Source organism: Pecten maximus, chromosome 3 (genome assembly GCF_902652985.1).
Source record: "Pecten maximus chromosome 3, xPecMax1.1, whole genome shotgun sequence".
Lineage (NCBI taxonomy): Eukaryota > Metazoa > Mollusca > Bivalvia > Pectinida > Pectinidae > Pecten > Pecten maximus.
This window is the reverse complement of record NC_047017.1, coordinates 19,667,067-19,688,543: the sequence shown is the minus strand read 5'-3', so window position 1 is coordinate 19,688,543 and position 21,477 is coordinate 19,667,067. Positions and strand designations below refer to the sequence as shown.

Here is a 21,477-nt window from a genome sequence, read left to right as displayed (position 1 = left end):
ATTAATAGCCCCAAAAATACTCTGTAACATTAACCTGTGATAAAATAGAAACAAAATCGGCCACACCATACCTAAGGGATTACCATCATGAAACGATTTATAAGCTGGAGCTGTCAATAGTGTAATAAGGATGTTAACCAGCTAGATATACATTTAAACACTATATAGGACTGTGTGTAGGACTATATAGAATTATTGATAAAAGAGGCAGGAAGATTGTGACACTACCCTGAAACAGGGGCCGCGGTAGCCACGTGGTTAAGGTGTCCCGACACTTTATCACTAGCCCTCCACCACTGGGATGCGAGTTCGAAACCTACGTGGGGCAGTTGCCAGGTACTGACCGTAGGCCGGTGGTTTTTCTCCGGGTACTCCGGCTTTCCTCCACCACCAAAACCTGGCACATCCTTAAATGACCCTGGCTGTTTATAGGACGTTAAACAAAAACAAACCAAACTGTGTGTAGGACGATATAGACCGTAAGAGTTCTGTAATATAATACAAACACTAGACAATTTCTAATTTTCATTATTCTATTTAACATTCATTTATGTTGATACGTACGGTCAAATAATTGCAGGTAATTGCATTTTAAGATAATTTGCTGATGAATTAGAATGTTCCACTGTGTGTTTTATGCTAATAAGATAACTAGCATATATTGCTACATTTAAACAGTTGGACAGCTTCTGGACAGATTCAATTAGTATTTAATGTTGTGTAAGATAATTGATATCCATTTAGTGTTAATTGATAGGGATAGTAGTGGGAGGATGTTTATCATGATCACTTCATGGTTCAGTTTGTGTCGATCTGACTAGCCATCTGTTAGCTATAAATAAATTTACATGTATACGTGTTTCCAGCTGTTCCCTGTATATATATATATAGATCCTCTAACAAACACTAGGTTTGTCCATTATTTCATACTATTTCATGTAAAACACTTTTTTCTTACCATTAAAAACCATTGATTTATATTTGGTAGACCGAGGGAAGAGGCAGAAGAATTTCACATGCATTTCACTCCATCTTTATGTAAATTTGAAATGCTGTATAGTTAATCTAATGTTCTAGACTGAAATATAATTGTATTCAATAAAACACTAGATTCTACATTCATACATCTGCATGTGATCATGGGATACATACATTTATGCATTGAATAAAGCATTAAAGAGAATTCTTTGTATTGTTTCATTTCCTAAACTTTTCAGGAAAATTCTAATAATCCTTTCACTGCCAGCTGTAATGTCATGAAAACATCCAATATACACAGACTGTTTCAATTTATATCTGTTGATACCAGGGTAAATTGAATTTGTACAGTAGAAGGATACAGTGAAGCAACAGTATGTCAATCTTTAACTTTTTCTTTGGAGGCAAGAGTTCCAGTGTCTGAGCTAGGTCACTTTACTTTTTGATATTTGAAGCATGCTTAGCTATATGGCTATACTTTGAACTATTTGGATAGCTATGAGATATTTGTCATACTTGTGATTGTAAGTATATATATACTCCTGAAGATCCCAGCTGTGACCTAGCTAGCTTTTGTCATATGATACAGTCTGTCTTCCTGAGGGACACATGTAATCGATCACATTTTCTTGTGGAAGGCATCCTGACTAAAAATGATCATTAATAATAAAACTTAATTCATATCAATTGTGGAAGAGAAAATAAGGATTTAATTTATAATTTCTACTGTTACCTCTCTCTATGTAAAAGTTAATTGAGTATTTTTGACTGTTTCTCAGCAGGAAAATTGCTAGAAAATTGTAACAAATTGTTAAACAGTAAAAACTCCGACGTGGAAGAGCCGAACATTTTCAAGTGTTCAAATGATTATGAGGAGTGTCTTTCTGATTGCGATTGCCAAATTGTAAACAGTATTTCTCTTTCAGGACAGGTTGAGGATGTATCTGACAATGAATAGTAATGTCCTGTTTTAAATGTTTAGGTAACAAAACAGTTGTTTCATGCCTTTAATATAAATATTAGTCAACAGTTGGAACCATGCATCCAGATGAACTAGTTGTTTACCAAGGCTAGAGGCCACTTGGGAGGAAAGTGCAGAATACGGTGAAATTATGAAATCATATTACAATGAAAACATTGCTTTGTATATTTTTAGCCCACCATCATCAGATGGTGGGCTATTCAAATCGCCCTGCGTCCGTGGTCCGTCGTCCGTCCGTCCGTCCGTCCCTCCGTCCGTCCGTCCGTCCCTCCGTCCGTCCGTCCGTCCCTCCGTCCGTCCGTAAACAATTCTTGTTATCGCTAATCCTCAGAAAGTACTGAAGGGATCTTTCTCAAATTTCATATGTGGGTTCCCCTTGGTGCCTAGTTATGCATATTGCATTTTGAGACCAATCGTAAAACAACATGGCCGACAGGCAGCCATCTTGGATTTTGACAATTGAAGTTTGTTATCGCTATTTCTGAGAAAGTACTCAAGGGATCTTTTTCAAATTTCATATGTAGGTTTCCCTTGGTGCCTAGTTATGCATATTGCATTTTGAGACCAATCGGAAAACAACATGGCCGATAGGCAGCCATCTTGGATTTTGACAATTGAAGTTTGTTATCGCTATTTCTAAGAAAGTACTGAAGGGATCTTTCTCAAATTTCATATGTAGGTTTCCCTTGGTGCCTAGTTATGCATATTACATTTTGAGACCTATCGAAAAACAACATGGCCGACAGGCAGCCATCTTAGATTTTGACAATTGAAGTTTGTTATCGCTATTTCTCAGAAAGTAATGAAGGGATCTTTCTCAAATTTCATATTTAGGTTCCCCTCAGTGCCTAGTTATGCATATTGCATTTTGAGACTAATCGTAAAACAACATGGCCGACAGGCAGCCATCTTAGATTTTGACAATTGAAGTTTGTTATCGCTATTTCTAAGAAAGTACTCAAGGGATCTTTCTCAAATTTCATATGTAGGTTTCCCTTGGTGCCTTGTTATGCATATTGCATTTTGAGGCCAATCGGAAAACAACATGGCCGACAGGCAGCCATCTTGGATTTTGGCAATTGAAGTTTGTTATCGCTATTTCTGAGAAAGTGCTGAAGGGATCTTTCTCAAATTTCATATGTAGATTCCCCTTGGTGCCTAGTTATGCATATTGCATTTTGAGACCAATCGGAAAACAACATGGCCGACAGGTAGCCATCTTGGATTTTGTCAATTGAAGTTTGTTATCGCTATTTCTGAGAAAGAACTGAAGGGATCTTTCTCAAATTTCATATGTAGGTTTCCCTTGGTGCCTAGTTATGCATATTGCATTTTGAGACCTATCAGAAAACAACATGGCCGACAGGCAGCCATCTTGGATTTTGACAATTGAAGTTTGTTATCGCTATTTCTCAGAAAGTAATGAAGGGATCTTTCTCAAATTTCATATTTAGGTTCCCCTCGGTGCCTAGTTATGCATATTGCATTTTGAGACTAATCGTAAAACAGCATGGCCGACAGGCAGCCATCTTAGATTTTGACAATTGAAACTTATTATCGCTATTTTTCAGAAAGTACTGAAAGGATCTTTCTCAAACATTTTTATAAGTTCCCCTTGGTCTGTAGTTCTGCATATTGCACCTTGGGACCAATAGGAAAAGAACATGGCCGACAGGCAGCCATCTTGTATTTTGACAATTGAAGTTTGTTATCGCTATTTTACAGAAGGTACTGAAGGGATCTTTCTCAAATTTCATATGTAGGTTCCCCTTGGTCCCTGGTGTTGCATTTTGGGACCAATCCAAAAACAACAGACAGCCATTATTGCTAAATCTTAAATTTTATATATAGGTTCCCCTTGTTTGAAAAGTACTAGAGGGCTGTTTCTGAATTTACACAGATTAGTAAGACTTAGAGGAAGGGAAAAGTAGAGAAAAGATCAATCTGACATGGAACCTATAAAGATCATTCAATGGTGGGCGCCAAGATCCCTCTGGGATCTCTTGTTTTGTTTGCTGGGTTTATTGCCTCTTGAACAGACGGTGGCCCGTCACAGGCCATCCAGAGCAATTAGGGTAAAGTGTCTTGCCCATGGCCACAACCACAACAGCACACACCGACCTGTTTCTCTTAGCTTTCCGAGAAACACAAACCGCCATGAGTAGGGAGCTTTGAACCATGCACCATGGATCTTCACCTGAAGTTACATGGCCGACACTCAATCTTACCGACTGAGCTGTTGTAGCCCCTAAAACCATAACAGTAACTGTACATATAGAATATCCTGACTCACCTATAAAAGGTCAACCTTAGTGATATATACTGACTACATGTTTAAGCATGCTCTTATATGTTACCAAACTAATAAAAAATTAATCTGCTGTTGTAAATATTATTGCTACATTAATTGTATAAAGTATGCAGCACACTACTGTGTGATTCCCGTTATCAAGGCCAGTTTAGGTCGCCCGTGCATTGTGCTGTGTCAGCTTATCTCCTGGAATTTGGCATGATGTCTGTAATAGCAATATACCATTTTTCTTCATCGAAGCATTGATCTGCTGGTTGGTCGCACTTCTCATTAATTGCTGACGACTGGATGTCATTCTATTGATTTTTGGTGCAGAATATGAATAAATGTTTGGATTATTGTTCAGAATTATTGGTTTGGAAGTGTTCAAAGGAATTCAGGAGGACTGTAATAGGAAAGAGATCAGAAAGCTTTGCCATAGACATGTATTATTTTGGTTGAGTGCTATGCTTGTTACACTGAAGAATTAGTTTTGTAGCATGAATTGAATTCACCATAGCATAGTATAATATTAAGGATTTATAGCTTTTCTATAATTGATTGGCCAAGTATGGTTTCTGCATTATTTTGGAAGTCAAACTCGTTTAGTTGGAAGCCTATGCAAGGGCAGTTAAGTGGATTTGTCTTGATTGGTATAAAGAAACAAAATTCATAGGAATCATTTTGGATCAAAGACTTCTCATTTTGCCCATGCAGTATAATTTGTTAGCCCCTATGTTTGATAAATGATTAAGAAAATTGACCTCATGTGCAATTGCATTTGTTTATAAATTACAAGATGCACTTTAATGTTGCACAACAGGTTAACAGGTTAAAGGCCAGATAGTGCACTCTCCTTTCACATAAACAGTTCAATTTCAGTCGTAAAGGGTATGGGGTCCACTTTAATTGTGTCCTGCTCATGTCAAAAATATGGTTATGGCTGAGGTAGGTAATTGTCTTGATAGACAAAAATGAAAAGTTCAAAATGTTTTTATAAAGTTGTGGAAAATATATAGGATATCAGGTAAAGGTTACATGAAGTGATCATCAATATTAGGACTAGTTACACATCTCTCTTATACTCCTTTAGCAAAGTATGAAAAATGATGAGTAATACACACAAAACATATGTTAAGACATTATGTCAGTTTTCATAATGAGAGTTAAAGCTGAAAGACAACATAGCTGTATGCTGTTTTTTTGTCGGTGAACAAATAGGCATATCTGTTTTAACACAATTCCTACTGTTAACTAAGTTCTGGTAATATAACTACATAATGGTTTTTCCATGTCTAGTATGTAAATGGGGGAGGATGCCTTGGAAGCTATGGATAGATATATATTGCTTTGACCCAATCTGTGCATCAGAGGTGCATGTGGAACTATTACTCTGTCTTACAGGAAAGGTAGCAGTGTTCAATGCCAGATGGAGTGAATTATATAGACTGGATCAGTTTACACATTCCAGCCAGTTGTTCTAGAAGACAGCCCGAGAGCTCTATAGTGCCAGAGCTCCAGGAGCTGTGCATCACAAGATGCTGTCTGAAAGAACATCAGTCCCCCACTCTCCCTACCACCTCTAGATAAAAATACATTACTGATGAGTACATGGGGCATTGCCATCGGTTTATGTAAAACAAAGATATAGCATGACTGAAACACAAGTAAGACATGTATAATTTATGTGTATTCTGGCATTTAGTTAAAAGCTTTATTTCTTCTTTGGGAGGCTTAACTGATAGATCATTGATTTACCAGCAGGATTGTCTGATCTGCTGGAGATTACGTGTTACTTACCTGGAAAAGCTCATCACAGGATATTTCTTTGGTGAATGTTACATCAATAGTTCGCTCAGACTCTTTTGGCAAGTGTTTCTGGGGTGAGAAGGGAAAGGGAGGTCGGGACAAACATGAATGTAGAAGTTTAAAACAAAGGATTATTTTAATGCTTGGTTTACCATATACAAACCCCCTTGACATCGGAATCTAATTGAAACGATTAACACTACTAGTGTATTGACAAAGCAATTATAGCTACACCCCCGCAACGAAGTTAAGGGGGAATGGGGGATACTTTCCAGGAATCGGATTGTCCATTCGTCAATCCGTCCATCCGGATGCACTTACTCAGATATATTTGTGGGGTGAATTAACTATTCATTCCATGGTGGCCATGGTAACTGGTCACTATTCATAGCTTTTTCTTGTCCGGACAACTCCACGTTAACTTGTGAACCAATTTTCACAAAACTTCACAGGAATGTAAAGGGAACATGTGCAGGTGTGCATGTGCATGCAGCTGTTTGAATTCCAATTTTTTTGTTGCCATGGTAACTGGTCACTATTCATAGGATTTTCTTGTCCAGACAACTCTTCCAAAACCAAAGGGCCGATTCCAATGACACTTTACACAAATAGAGAGGACCATGTACATGTGCATGCAGCTGTTAAAATTTCAAAATTTTGGTTGCCATGGTAACTGGTCACTATTAACAGGTTTTTATTGTCCAGACAACTCTTCCAAAATCTGTGGACTGATTTCAACAAAACTTACGAATAAATTGTCTTTATTATGAACAACACATATTACAGCCATTCTGAATTTCAGAAATAGGGGCATGCACAGGTAATCTTAGTTAGCCTCTAAATAACAGTTCCAGTTGTCCATTGACTCATGCAGATTGTGTTTTTTTTTAAGTCGGCCATCCTGGCGACAGTTTTAGTTATTGCCATTTTCATAAATACATTTTGCATGTATACTTTTCACCAATAAAACTAGTGGAGCAGTCCGGTTACTAAAAGCATAGTGTTCATTTAGTGGTGGAGGAGTGTTTTAACATGTCTGTCTTTATATAAGCCATTGATGAAAATCTGCTGATGCTGACATTTGAGTGTAAGCTTGGTAAGTTCTTTATGAAACATCTGAGATCAGTGGGAGTTTGAGTAGATCATAAATGTAAATTGATCCTGATGGAATATCACCATATAAAGTTGTATTTCTGTCAAAGAAAATTGGTGGCAAAAATCAAATTATTGAAACAAGATACAAATGTTGATATATATTATATTTGCTGTACATATATTTTATCGTTATAATGAATGCAGTAAATTTGAATTACATTTCTACAGAAGAGGTGGTTGATTGGGTGGGGTTAGTGGATAGCATATACTCTCATTTCGCAAAGTCAGTGTGACAGCCCAATCTTGATTGGATGTGAAAAGGTGTCAGGTCACCTGCCCGAACATGCAGGTTTTCTCCAGGTACTCCAGTTTCCTCCGACGCTAGTGCCATTTCAGGCTTCCATCTGGCCCAACAAATAGTGATTAATGTCAATACTAGTTGATATAATTTATTTGATAATGCTGTAATATATATCACAAAGTTTAATTGTAAGTATGTATGAGAAAATTGGATTTTGAGCCTGACACAAAATCAGATCCATTTGTATAATGCTCAAAAACAAAGCCTGTTCTAAATTAATTCTTGCTTATGTCAGGGTGGTAAAGGTGTCAGCAGTTAATGCCTCGTAAACATTAATAAAACTCCAAGTTTCCTATTACAAAATGATTCCCTTGGTTTATTATAGCCGTGTTTAACATAAGTATTAATACATAAACTGTAAGTCTGGAGCAGTTGTTTTCTTGTAGATATTTTCTTAATCATCATTATGGAAAGTAAATTTCATTATTGATAGCTTACTTAAACCCTATAAAGTCAATTAAATGCTATTTTGATAGGGAATCCGTCTGGAAAATGTGTTTATACTATGAAACTGTTAGAGTATTGATAGGAAATTTGCCAATGATCAGAAAACCATTGCACAGCAAACATGCTTGTTTTGCTGCTGCAGAACTCTGTTGCTGAATCAAGCCATTGAAACAGCTGTTTATTCTCTCGATTGATTTGCTCAGTAACCAACTCTCATTAAGATAGCACTTGATTCTTGATTGATTTCCATTTAATGGTCAACCGTTCCATGTGATCCTGCATTCGGATCCCATGTGTCGGATTCAGTGCCATGGAATACATGGCAATTTTCATTACCATTGGAAATATCCAAATTCTCAATTTTGTTAATTTTGGTTGACATATTGCAAGTTGTAGCATTCTGACGTGGTTATGTCATGGCTGCGGTGTTGCTGTACCTCATGTCAAATTAGCTTCAGCTGTTCGATTTGATGTGATAGAATTGATTATTTCCACACAACTGTTTTGTAAACCAGTCAAATTATTGATTCTGGCCATTGTAATTCAAACAAGCTGTCAAGGTTACTTGTGATGGCACAAATGGTCTTCAACAGAGACATTAGTATGGCTGTACTCCAGATAGTTTTTTCTCCTAAACATTTCTCAACACCAGCATTTCTCTTGGTTAATAAGGGGTTTCATAACTAAAAACTGTTAGCTGTGTAGGTATGAGGCATGAAGAGACTCGATCATGGGTAGGATTGTCAGCATTTATGCTTACTATACATGGAGATACTAGGGCTACATCATCAGTAATAGCATTCTTGTGGGTATGCTAACTACACATTGTACATGAGCATTATTAGTTAGCATTCTTGTGGGTATGCTAACTACACATTGTACATGAGCATTATTAGTTAGCATTCTTGGGGGTATGCTAACTACACATTGTACATGGGGGCAGCATTGTCAGTTAACATACTTGTGTGTATGCTAACAACACATTTTACATGAGCATTATCAGTTAGCATTCTTGGGGGTATGCTAACTATACATTTTACATGAGCATTGTCAGTTAGCATACTTACTTGTGGGTATGCTAACTACACATTTTACATTAGCATTATCAGCTAGCATACTTGTGAGTATGCTAACTATACACTGTAAACAGAAAGCATTATCAGTTAGCATACTTATGTGTATGCTACTATACATTGTACATGAGCATTATCAGTTAGCATTCTTGGAGGTATGCTAACTACGCATTTTACATGAGCATTGTCAGTTAGCATACTTACTTGTGGGTATGCTAACTACACATTTTACATGAGCATTATCAGTTAGCATTCTTGGGGGTATGCTAACTACACATTTTACATGAGCATTTTCAGTTAGCATACTTACTGGTGGGTATGCGAACTACACATTTTACATGAGCATTTCAGCTAGCATGCTAACTATACATTGTACATGGGGCAGCATTGTCAGTTAACATACTTGTGTATATCATGCTAACTATACATTGTACATGGGGCAGAATTGTCAGTTAACATACTTGTGTACATCATGCTAACTATACATGAAGAGACAGGCAGCATTGTCAGCCTAACTATAGCCTAACATACGAGTCCTGCCCATTGTATTTCACCAGAGTTTGATCAATGCTGTATTGATTAATCTCAATTTTCCTCATTCATATAAAACTAGTTATTTCTAAGCACTCTGTAAACAGTGAACAGTGGAAAAGGACTGAAGCAGGAATGGAACTTCCCACTCTTAATCAAATACAGTTGAGCACATAGGTAATTTCGTGTGAGATTATAACAAGGAAATTTGTTTGTGTGATTGGTTTTCTCTTAATACCCTTCACATCAAATGCAATAAGATTTTGTACTGTTTGATGAAGAATTATTGGCAGCTTGATCGATTTGACTTGTTTGTGTGTATATTTATCAATGGGTAAAGTAGGACCCTCATCCTATGAGAGATGTAGCGGTAGCCTGATTCATTCTGTCACCAGAGGTATTCAGGTTTGGTGGTTTCATGCACTCCATAATCTCTGTACTGCTTAGCTTTACCCTGAAAGCAGTATTTTCATTATGTGTTATACATGTAATAAACTTACATGGGAAGGTACATATTTCTGTAGCTATGCTACAACCAATGTTTCCCCAAGTATATAAAAGAGAGAACAAATCAATAGCACAGTCTATGTATGGATTGATTCTCAGAAATTATTACCTTGTGGCACAAACTGTTCCAGAGGAGGAGAAAAACAACCCATTATACATACATGTGTGATCCATAACAGCGTCCAAACTGTAAAAAACAGAATAAAATGATTTTAAGATCAGAAAAAATCAATTTTTTCTTTTGTAATTTACACAGAAAGCATTTCTTCATTTTTACAGACACTGAAATTTATTATCATGTTTTAGGAAGCTGTAAACAAAGGAATTTTGCTGACACATTCAATCTAAAAAGCAATCCATAACAAAAATTGTGATAAAAGATTCAGAGGAAGATGGATTTTCAAAACAGAATTTTACAGAGTTTTATATAACATTTTCCTTAAGAAATAAAAAATGTTACAAACTGTAGTTTATTCTTTACTTGCTGTATATGATGTAGTTGCTGTTAAGAAAGTTACGTTTATCATCCTCTATGGAAATGTATACCAGTTAAGCCTGCCTCTCTCTCGGTGCACGTGTATACATTCTGTATGATTATGATCAATGTTACTATTTTCCAGAAAAAAAAATAAATAAATAAAATTATTTTAAATTTGATCTTGTAAAACTTCTAAGTTTAAAGGTGTAAAAGCTACAGTATATATTATGTATGTATGAGAAGTTATTGGACTCAATCAGAATCAAAACGAGGACAAAAGCTACATTGCATGTACCGGTAGACCTTGTATGTAATCCCTGATTAAATAGCTTATATTCCCTGGTGGTGTGGGGGTGTTTAGAGGGATAATTGTGGTGAAGTCGAGGGAAATTGCCTTTTACTATATAGTAAGGCCTTCGCTGTACTGGACGACACATCATCTATATACCTACACAGGTAACAAGAGAAATGTGTGATTATTAAACATGAAGCCGATCATCTGTGAATGATGTACATTGTCTGCATGAAACCCTGGCATGAGCCAGCAGCTCAACTTTATATAGATCACAGTAATTAACCAGATAAACACGATCACCAGCAGGTACATATCACACTTGATTGGATACAATTACGTTGTGTTTGTTTTCTTGCTTCTGACCATATGGTAAAAGCAAGGTCAATAAGAAAACTATTTGTTTTTCTGTATTCAAAATAAGGAGAGTTATGCCCCTTTGTAAACATGTTGGCTATACTCTATAATCATGACAGAAACAATAATTTCTCTGAAAGTGTCATCAAGTTCTTTCCGAGGAAAAAATTAATAAAATGGAAATTGTAGCCAGTAACCATTTCCGGCGAGCAGCTTAATTCAGATTGCCAAAAAACAATTGTCTTGGTATGGATTAATGTTCCTATAATATTGAGATATATTTGCCTGAATTTTCTGATATAAGACATATGGAACTACTGGTAATTCCAGCTGTATTCTTACTGAATTAATATAAAGTAATGGACAGTGCTTATTTTATGGATTTATAGATCTTACAGTAGCACTGGTGTATATTATAGATTAAGGTTCTGTTTTCAAAACAACCATGTGAAAGTATGTATGATGTACAATTCCCAAGATAGAATCAGAGTGTTATACACATCCTGGTTTTTTATGGTTTTGATAAACACCAGATCTCCCCATGTGTATACTGGTGATGTCCGTTATATACATGTAGTGGATGTTTGGTCGCTGGTATGTTTACATGCTGATACTTATAAACAACTACAAAAACATGCATAGAAATTAGAAATTTAACAATCCTGGCATTTATTACCTCTGTACCAATGAGATTTACATATTTATCAGTTAATGTTTATACAATCTTTGATGAAGGAGTTCTGTGTAGGAAGGTTCAGCATAAAATAATGCTAAAAATGAGATTTACATATTTATCAGTTAATGTATATGCAACCTATAATGAAGGAGTTCTGTGTAGGAAGGTTCAGCATAAAATAATGCTAAAAAAATACACAGGCATCTTTTCTGATGCGATATGGTCTCCAATCATTTTGTGACTGTTAACACTAAAAAATGGAATATCATGGAAGAGCAGAAGACACCATTAACAATATTTTGAAAGAGGGTGGGGGATTGTGTAAATTTTGTGTAATGCAGTTGTGTCTGGGACTTGTTGGGCTAATGACTATTGAGGCATGGGGACTAATAGAGTTCTCCTAGGCTTTCCTTTGTTTTGTTACTTTCATTCAATTCTTATATCCATCAACATTAGTGGTGGTCAGCATATACAGATAATGATAGACCCCGTCCTGCTGTGTTCAGGACAGATGGATAGGAGGCTTGATAAAAGGTGATAGCTCACCCTGCTGCTCTTCCCAGTAGCTGACCTTGTTGTGTGCAGGTAGAAGCCTGTATGGTGTGATATGGATTGGGTTTATTTTTAGCACAGAAGTGTTTTAGGAAGGGAATGATATTGGCATGTATGATAGCTAACCCTGTTTTATGTATTAATGTTACGTCAGAACATCTTAATCAGAAAGTAAATTCCTGACAATGTGGCCTTAATTCTTAATAATTAAAAACACACACTGTAGATTGGTGTCAGGGGGCTAGTTTTATTGGTATGGTTAGATTGATTTATTCAAGATAAGATTGGAAGTACAGTTTGGAGAGGAGAGGTGTCAGTCTGTCATTAGAGTGGCAGGTCTGACCTGCCCAATCAGTAGACGAATTAAAAGAGTATACTATCTATAGAAAACCTTGATTATACATGTACATCGAGCCTGAGGAGATCAGTGTTAATGATGTATCCATCAGCTTGTGTGCATCGTTAAATATACTTGTTTAATTGTTTAATCATGATACAGACTTATATATAGAGCCAACCAATATCACTGATGAAAATATTTTATTTTCTGTAAATTTAAAAAAGTTACGGAGATTGGTATTGATCTTTCTTGATTTAGATGAGCTACAGGATAGTTGCATGCTCTATTTGTACCTATGTACATCTATTTTTAGAACTTTTTAGATACAGACTAGAGCCAACCAATATCACTGATGAAAATATTTTATTTTCTGTAAATTGAAAAAAATTATAGAGATTTGTATTGATCTTTCTTGATTTAGATGAGTTACAGGATAGTTGCATGCTCTATTTGTACCTATCTACAGCTATTTTTAGAACTTGCGTGTGTAAATTAATTGACATCTTCCTATTTTTGGTGATCCACTAATATTAATTGTCTAGTAATTCATTAACAGGCCTGTAGGTACAAATTCATCTCAATAATGCATTACTGTGGTAGTGGTTTGTGTGTTGATAGTATTGTAATGGGATGCTGGGGGCCAATCCGGGGTTATTCTTGACCCTTACAGTCACTATATCCAGCATCAAAGTCCAGTTATAATGTCTGATGAGGGAGCTCTGGCAGGCTATGCCATCAACAAAAGGACCTTACATTACATGTCATAATGAGACACTTCAGTTGATCAAGACACTGCTAATATTATGTAAATATGACATTGGCCATAAAAAACGTTGTGGATTGTTCTGCTGAGTTCACAAGGGGCCAATGCATTATAGTGTGAGAGTATTGGAGTGAGTGTAGCTAGGGGAAGAGGTGTAGTGGAGGGGGTGTTGCACATAAGAGTTGGGGAGGCTGACAGGTACTCCACAAACAGCTGTGGTTGATTCAACACACAGAAATAGCCTAGGCATGATTTCCCTTGGCACAACAACTTGTGTACCTATATGTAATCTGTGGTGGGTCGGCCTGTACAATGGTGTCCTCCTCATTGGCTGCTGCTGCTGCTGATTGAACACTGTTGAGATATATGATCAAACTTGTCTTTAGAGAAGCCTCATTGTTTCAATATGTTCCATGGTTTTCCCTTACATATTTTGTTCTTGTCTCTGTATAGAGACTAACCATCTTCTGAAGATCTAATCTTCATGTGATCAAATCAACATGTCTCTGTTCTTATTCCTGTCACAACTAACTTGATTGGCAGTGTCAAAAATAAGCCTATGGTTTTGTTCAAGAAATCATCAGTTTCATTGAATCTCAATGTGTCAAAATATATCTGCTTTCTCTCACTCTATATTTTTCACTTATTTTTATTTATTTATTTATTTATTTTTTGGAACAATGGGGGGGAAACTGTAATTTTGTATTCTTCCTAAATTGGGGATGCCTTTCTAAAAACAGAGTGATGTCAGTTGCAATGATTATGGTGCCTACGCAGACACATTTTGTCCATACACAACATATCTTTAAACTTGATTATCAGGTATGGAACACAAAGGTCTTTGTTCAATGTTTATGTTGAATTAAAGTTGACAAAGCTAATCATTCTGAGCAATAGCATGTGGCAGCTTTTGATTGTAGAAGACCAAACCAGTAAATTCTGTAAGATATAAAATCTGGAACGGAAAAAATCTGGAATTTTTATGATTAGCTTATTGAAAGTTCAGGTTTTTTGAAATTCCTTGGGGCACCATTATTGAAGCCAAATTGCTTGTATTAGGTCAGATAAGGTAAAGTGAATAAGATCGTGAAGAAGTGACTTCCAGCTATGTATACCTTTCCTGCATACACAATCCCAGATAAGATGCAATATATAGGACAGTTGCCATGGTTTGCTAGCACATCAGTATGTACACACTGTACATGTAAAAATTCAGCCCAAGGTGCATAATATACACAAAGGCAACCTACAGACATATAGTAGTTCACAATAGCAAGAGGTGCTATGGTTGTGTATCTACACAAAGAACTGCAGATGTGTAATGGTTCCTCTATATCTTTGGTATGCATTCTAGCCTACACCCAAGGAAAGTTGTATGTCTATAATCATATCACCCTGTCTCAGGCTTCTGTAACATACAAATGCCTATACAAAGAGTCTACTTTTTAGTATGTACAGGCTTTTTCTTTTTCTTTTCTATTTTAATCTGTTGTCGAAGAAGAACCCCTACCAGTTACATGAATGACACTAATTCCTTGCAAGCTTATATGTCTGAAGGATTATATTTAGTTCTAACACACTGTTGGAATAAGATTTATGACATTAATGCCCGATTGATGTACCTAGATATTAAATCCTATTCAAAGCTTCTAGGAATATTGAAATTGAGAGATCAATATTGGAGCATAATAAGCTGTAGGGTTTTTCTGAACTGTGCATGTACATTATAAAGATTGATTCAATTTGCTTTAGAAATCATCTTGACGACTCAAATAAGCAACCTCGCTATATATGGCGTCAAAGAATGATGGGTTTCATGTCATTTCTAAGAATTGTTGACCCAAGCTGAACACTTGGATTACTTTCACACTTGAATATTGCTTTAGACTTTTATTTTACCTCAATAAGGTCCATGCAAGACTATAGTTTGTAAGAAAAAATCAATTTGTTACTGTACATGAGTCATTGTGTATACAGTTATTATATGCTGTCTTGAAAGTCTGCTTACTGCAGCATGAATATGATTTTCTCTGATTCACAACCGAACCTTGTTCTGTTAGAGCATTGAAAAAATCAGTCATTGCAAGCTAGTGTTTCTGATTTTCAAAGATAGACTTCTCTTGCTTTAGTTAAATGTGTTGGAGTTGAATAAACAATTTAGTGGTAACTCGTGTGGGGGTATCAATCAAATTGTCTCCAGTCGTAATACAATAAACATTTTAGTAGTGTTAAATGAAAGTGACTTGATTGTATTCAGGGCATACAATGTGGAAATATAATTGGATTTTGAGAAGCCCCAGTCTAAGGAATTGGTGTGATGCAATGCAATGTTAATTGATTAGAATTTGTGTTATAGTGACAGTTAGATTGAAGAAAATTCAACTTTTTCTGGCATCTTCCTAAAAACTATTTTAGACTTGATAATGTTATCATCAGGAATGTCCTGTTTTCTTTGAGGACTGGTTCGTGTACACATCATCAAAGGCTTCCTTTAGCATAGAAACTTATAGTGTTGATGCATGATGGTCAGGCTTGAAAGAATCATATACATAACCTTTGAGTAAGAAATAGTGTAATTTGTTTTCTTCAAATGTGAGCTTAAATACCAGAACTGGAAATTTAATATACATTTACTTAATAAAATGTGCTTATCTACCTGTGACTAGGGTTGGTTAAAATTGAACATTTTTGTGTATGTGGATTTAAAGAAGAAAAAATATGAAATTCAACTAGAAAAATGGGCAATGTTAATGTGGAATATAGAATCTGCTTTAGATTCAAAGTATTAATAGCCTGTTATTTCAAAATACAGTTCCATTATTTTATCCTTGTCCCATTATTTTATCCTTGTCTGATTTTAACATAAAATGTATTAATTTTTCTTAATTAAAATCCATACATTTTATATGATGTGTCTAGTACCTTCATGCTAAATGTTAAAAAAAAGAAGTAATTAAAAGTCCAGGATTATTAATTCACAGTTGCATATATATACTAGTGCAGAATGTGGAAAATAGGTGAGTTATACCAAAAAATATCTAAACTGAGGGCCAGAACTGAACATCAACTGTAACAAAGTGAGTTAGCTGTATCTGTGAAGTATAATTTAACAACAGCCAAAAGACACAAATTTGATTTCCTTTTTGCTGGAGTGCCTCTGAATGTGTAAGCAAGGCCTTGCTAGCTTGCATGACCAAAATGCAAACTTGGGAAAGTCAATATCTATAGCTATTGTAGCTTCCAAACTCCTAATCACTGTAATTATACAGAACTACTGTAGAACACAGGGGAAAAGGTAGTACATACCTTAACTGTTGACTATAGATGTAAATATTAGTATTTCATGAAGCGGCAGTTTCTTAAATAAATTCTCTTTAATTGTGTTGCTAGTTAAATGTGTGTAATCCCAAGAGCCTGTAGAATTAACATTCATATGGGCATAAACTACTATAATTCAGAAGCCAAACTTTCATGAGAAACAAATCAAATTACTTCAGCACATTGATGTCTTAACTTCAATTTGCCTTCAGCTTGCAAAGCAAGTTAACTTTCCTAAGAAATGTGGGTTGACATCAGTAGGACTGGCTGATGACAGGAAGTGGGAGATTCACCAACCACCAATTACTGGAATTGTGTGGCATTCTTCTGACAAGCCAATGTATCCCTGACATGGCAACCCAACATTTGCTTGTCTTTGATATCAACACTATCTTGTCTTCTACACTGTTTTATGTCACATTATTTAAAAGAAATAAGGGGAAAAATACTGAAAGATACTGATAAAATTCTACATTTGCTAATGTCTTATGAGAAATCAATGTGGAAATCACAGAACTACTGCGTTTTTCATTGGTTTATTGAACAGTCAATGTTTTTTTTAAAGTGATCGGTGTAGTAAAATATCGCTTTCTCAACAAATCATAATAAGTTCATTCAAAGAAGCAATGCATTTGTGTATTTTAACATCTATATTTGCTAGAAAAAAATTGCAAAAGGAAACAAATGACCAGTTATCATGTATTTATGTTATTTATGCATGAAATATTTTACATTTTTTTAGAATGCTTTCTGAAAAAATGTTATTGAAAAAAAACAAAGTAATCATAAATGATTCCACAACTCTAGACTGTCCTGGGTTCCAGTTTGTAGTTGTTTGTGTCTGATTACAATATATATACAATTCTCCAGTAGATCTGATACAAACAAGTTTCAGTTCTATTGGGAACTGGTATAAGACCTGTCACAGCTGTGATTGATACACCCTTCATCCAGTATTACCATCCATACCCATTACCAAGGTCTACAGAGCCAGTTCAAATTGCTTTCTCTCCTTCCCCTAGACTATATTGCTGCCTACTTGTTAACCATTGATGAAATCCCCAGCAATCCTTTATCAACATGACCGTGTAGAAGTGTGAAGGAAAACATACACAATAATTTATAAATGATCTGGAGTTTACCGATGGTCAAGTAATCAGTGCTGGACAGTGTTGAGTGTGTGTTTTATTTTACAGTGATTATAGATCCAATGGGAGAATTAATTGATGGGGAAATAGTTTTAGATTCTGGTCAAGTTTGGTTAACAGTACATGTTAAAAATTAATGCTATTTAGAAACTTATTGGATACATGGAATGATATGTTCAAGGATTTTTCCTTTTTTAATAAAAAAGAAATTGTAAAGTTCTTTCATGAATGAGAATCTCTAGCTTCCAACACTTCAGTTTGTTTGACATAATCTTCCAATAATATCTGCCTTCATGGTACTTCATTGCCTGATTAAGCAATTTGATATAAATTCCTCAGGAAAAGTGTTAACAGAGGAATTGATATTGATCATGTTGTTACATGCTGAATTTGTTTAACTGTGGGAATACAAAGCCATAGAATGGAATTCAATAAATCTCATTTCTCTAATAAGGGATGGGGTCAAAGCTGTAATTCCTGTACATTGCAGTTGGCATGTATAATGTATTTTAATTGATAGTTGGGTCTGATATATATGTATACCATCATATGAGTCATGTTAGAGTAAAAAATGCATCATGGTACCGGTCAAGATTTTCGATAACGGTTTTGAGTCATGTTTTAAAAAATGTCCAGGTGTACTAAAATTACTGACTTTATGTACATACAATGTATAATTTTATTTCATATGAACATACCGTATTTGGAACATTTATCATAATTCTGTACTGATGTCTGATGGATTGAACAGTGTGTGATTTACTGGCAGCTAAGTACTAGTTGCCTAAATTTCTCAGAGAGACAAAGCTCACTGTCATGCTCTCTAGAATTATAACCATTGCCACAGTGGCCTCTGAGGTACAATGTGTGGTCAATATCGTGTGATGAACTGGCACCTTTTTACATTATGACACATCCATGCTTAATGGGAAGCTAGAAGGATTATGCAATTGATTTTGTTTGCCTCCGACAAATCCAGGAAACTACTAAAAATTGGTCATGCTTCATCAGATTATATATATGTCAGCCAGTCAGACGATGCATTAACTTGACACAAATCATTTTGTATTGCAGAAAGCATGGCTGTGTTTTTTGTCTGTTTTTTTGTGTGCAGCTTTTCTTGTTTGAAACCATTCTTTGTGTATTTAATTTGTTCCACATGCTTAAATTTCTACAATAATTTCCATCTTTTATGTCATTTCAGACAATTCATCAATGTGAAGATTTACGATCATGAAGAATATGAGAAGAACGAAACTTTCTATATTGAACTTGAAACACCAGTGCTGTTAAAGAGAGGCTCAGGTAATGGAATGTGCCCAGTTATTGCTCCTCCTTCCACACTCATATATATAGAATCATGGCATCGTTAGCATTAGTATGTCCTGCATTAAAGTTCACCAAGGAAAATTAATGCAAGATATCATAAATTGCATAATGAATATATATACATATTATTTTACGTACCTATCAAATATGTTGATACAGAAACAGCAACATCTTTTATTGCACATAATTTAGCTTCGACACAAAATGCTAGCTTATCCCCCATTTTGATTTTGTTTTCTATCTATACAAATATAGTTGTACATGCTATTGTTTCTTGAAAGTTGTTTTATTTAATTAGATAGCTTTGTTTTACAGGATTTTATAGTGAAAGAATAGATTTCCATTTTCAAAGATTTTGGAATTTTCAAAGATTTGCATCAGTTATAATGATAAGTGTATCAGCCTATTTTTTCGGCTATCATTACTTTGTTAAATAAACCAGTATATAGATAACAATTTATTATGACTGTGTCCTTAGTTGGACACACTGAGCTATAACGTTTGTGGAGGTAGATGGCCGCTGTAAATTAACATCCTCACATGCACTTACATCTATACATCAGGACAGATTTCTTAATAGTTGTAATATATTTTACACTTATTGCCAATCAACTAATGAATTACTTTACATTTTGTACATAGTTGATGATGGCCATTAAAAATCCATTGCTTGCTCCATAATTTCTACCTTAGGATTAGATATAAATTAGCATAGGTTCCAAACAAGCCATATTTCATCAATATTCCTCATAATGAGGTATATCTTCTTTGAAATACACAAAAGATGTACTACAGTATATTTTCAGCTGATATTGTTTGTTTGCCAAGATTTGTATTTTGACAACTGACCAGTTGGGGAAAAATGATCAAACCACAGTCACTTGTTATGGACCCTGTGTAACAAAGCTATCATTTCAGAGTTAGCACTAAAACTTGAGTTTGGACCATATCATGATATCATCAATCTTATAGAGAGAATAACTCCTGCTTTTATAAGATTTTCATATCTTTCCAGAAAACGTCTTCCAAATATTGAGGGTCTTCTGACTTCTCTATAGATAGAGGATAAAGCTGATTAAAAATGTTGTGCTGTTTGTACATGGCAGACATCAGTTATAAGTCTCATCATTTCATAACCTTCCACTTTGGTTCAAACAGGAAACTAATATAGCGATATAATGTCAAAACATTGATTTAGATCACAGTAGCTGAGGTCGCTATAATTTTTCGTCTCGTGTGTTGTAGAGTGCAATGTCAAAGTTATTTTCAATAATATCATGAATATGTCATTATAGATTAATTAGTCAAATTGTAAGCTAATGACAATATATACCTTTGAAGAAGTATCCTGAATGTATATAATATTTGGTAATGAGAAGAACTTGCTGTTCAGTGACTGCTAAGCATTATATACCTTGTAGCCTCTTTATCCTAAATTTATGAAAAATCCTTGTCTATTCCTGAATGTCCTTGACTAACAGGGAATTAATCCTTAAGAAAGCCAAAGTAAACTATGATAAATCTACTGACAAATGCACTGCATTGATAGAACTATCAAGTTTTCAGACCATAAATAAATATTTCGTGCTTGCTTTTCACAGTGCAGCCAAGACCTCCCTGATCATTTAAATTAACTTAACATTCTTGAACCATTACCAAGGTAATTGGTATATTCTGTCATGTGTTAGATTAATATTTCACCCTTGAAATAGATTAAAATATCATTGGATAATTAGATGTTCTGCATGACTGGCATAATTCAAGTCGTTATCCAAGACCATAACATTCCAATAAATTTGCATTTGCGTATATATCTGTCAGAGGTTTTCTTGTGTACCCTCCAGTTGGAAAAACATTTTGTAGAATATTCAGGAAAAATATAAAGCAGTTCTATAAAATAATACTTTGAAATACTGTTTTAAGCAAAAATCATATAAAAAATGACATAGGCTACTGGCTTAGCAATTTACCAAATATTGATTTAAATTGACAAAAAAACTGGTTTTATAAAGCTAGTGTATTCATCTCTTGGAGGTTTCCTTCGCATTTATGCCATAGTATGGTACTTTCATTGATTCAGTCCTCAGCAGAGAAAATTGAAATTTTCTGATATTGTTAGTGAATATGTTAAAATTGATAGTCTGGCTGACA

General features: G+C 35.1%; 1 protein-coding gene across 4 annotated transcripts in view; it reads left to right on the top strand.

The window, feature by feature from the left end:
• LOC117323500 (sodium/calcium exchanger 2-like) overlaps positions 1–21,477 on the top strand; it is a 69,905-nt gene that overhangs the window by 28,244 nt on the left and 20,184 nt on the right. For all 4 annotated transcript variants that reach the window (XM_033878755.1, XM_033878759.1, XM_033878758.1 and 1 more), the window contains exon 3: positions 19,202–19,302. In XM_033878755.1, coding sequence (XP_033734646.1) covers positions 19,202–19,302 — 101 coding nt within the window. The remainder of the gene's footprint in view (positions 1–19,201; positions 19,303–21,477) is intronic.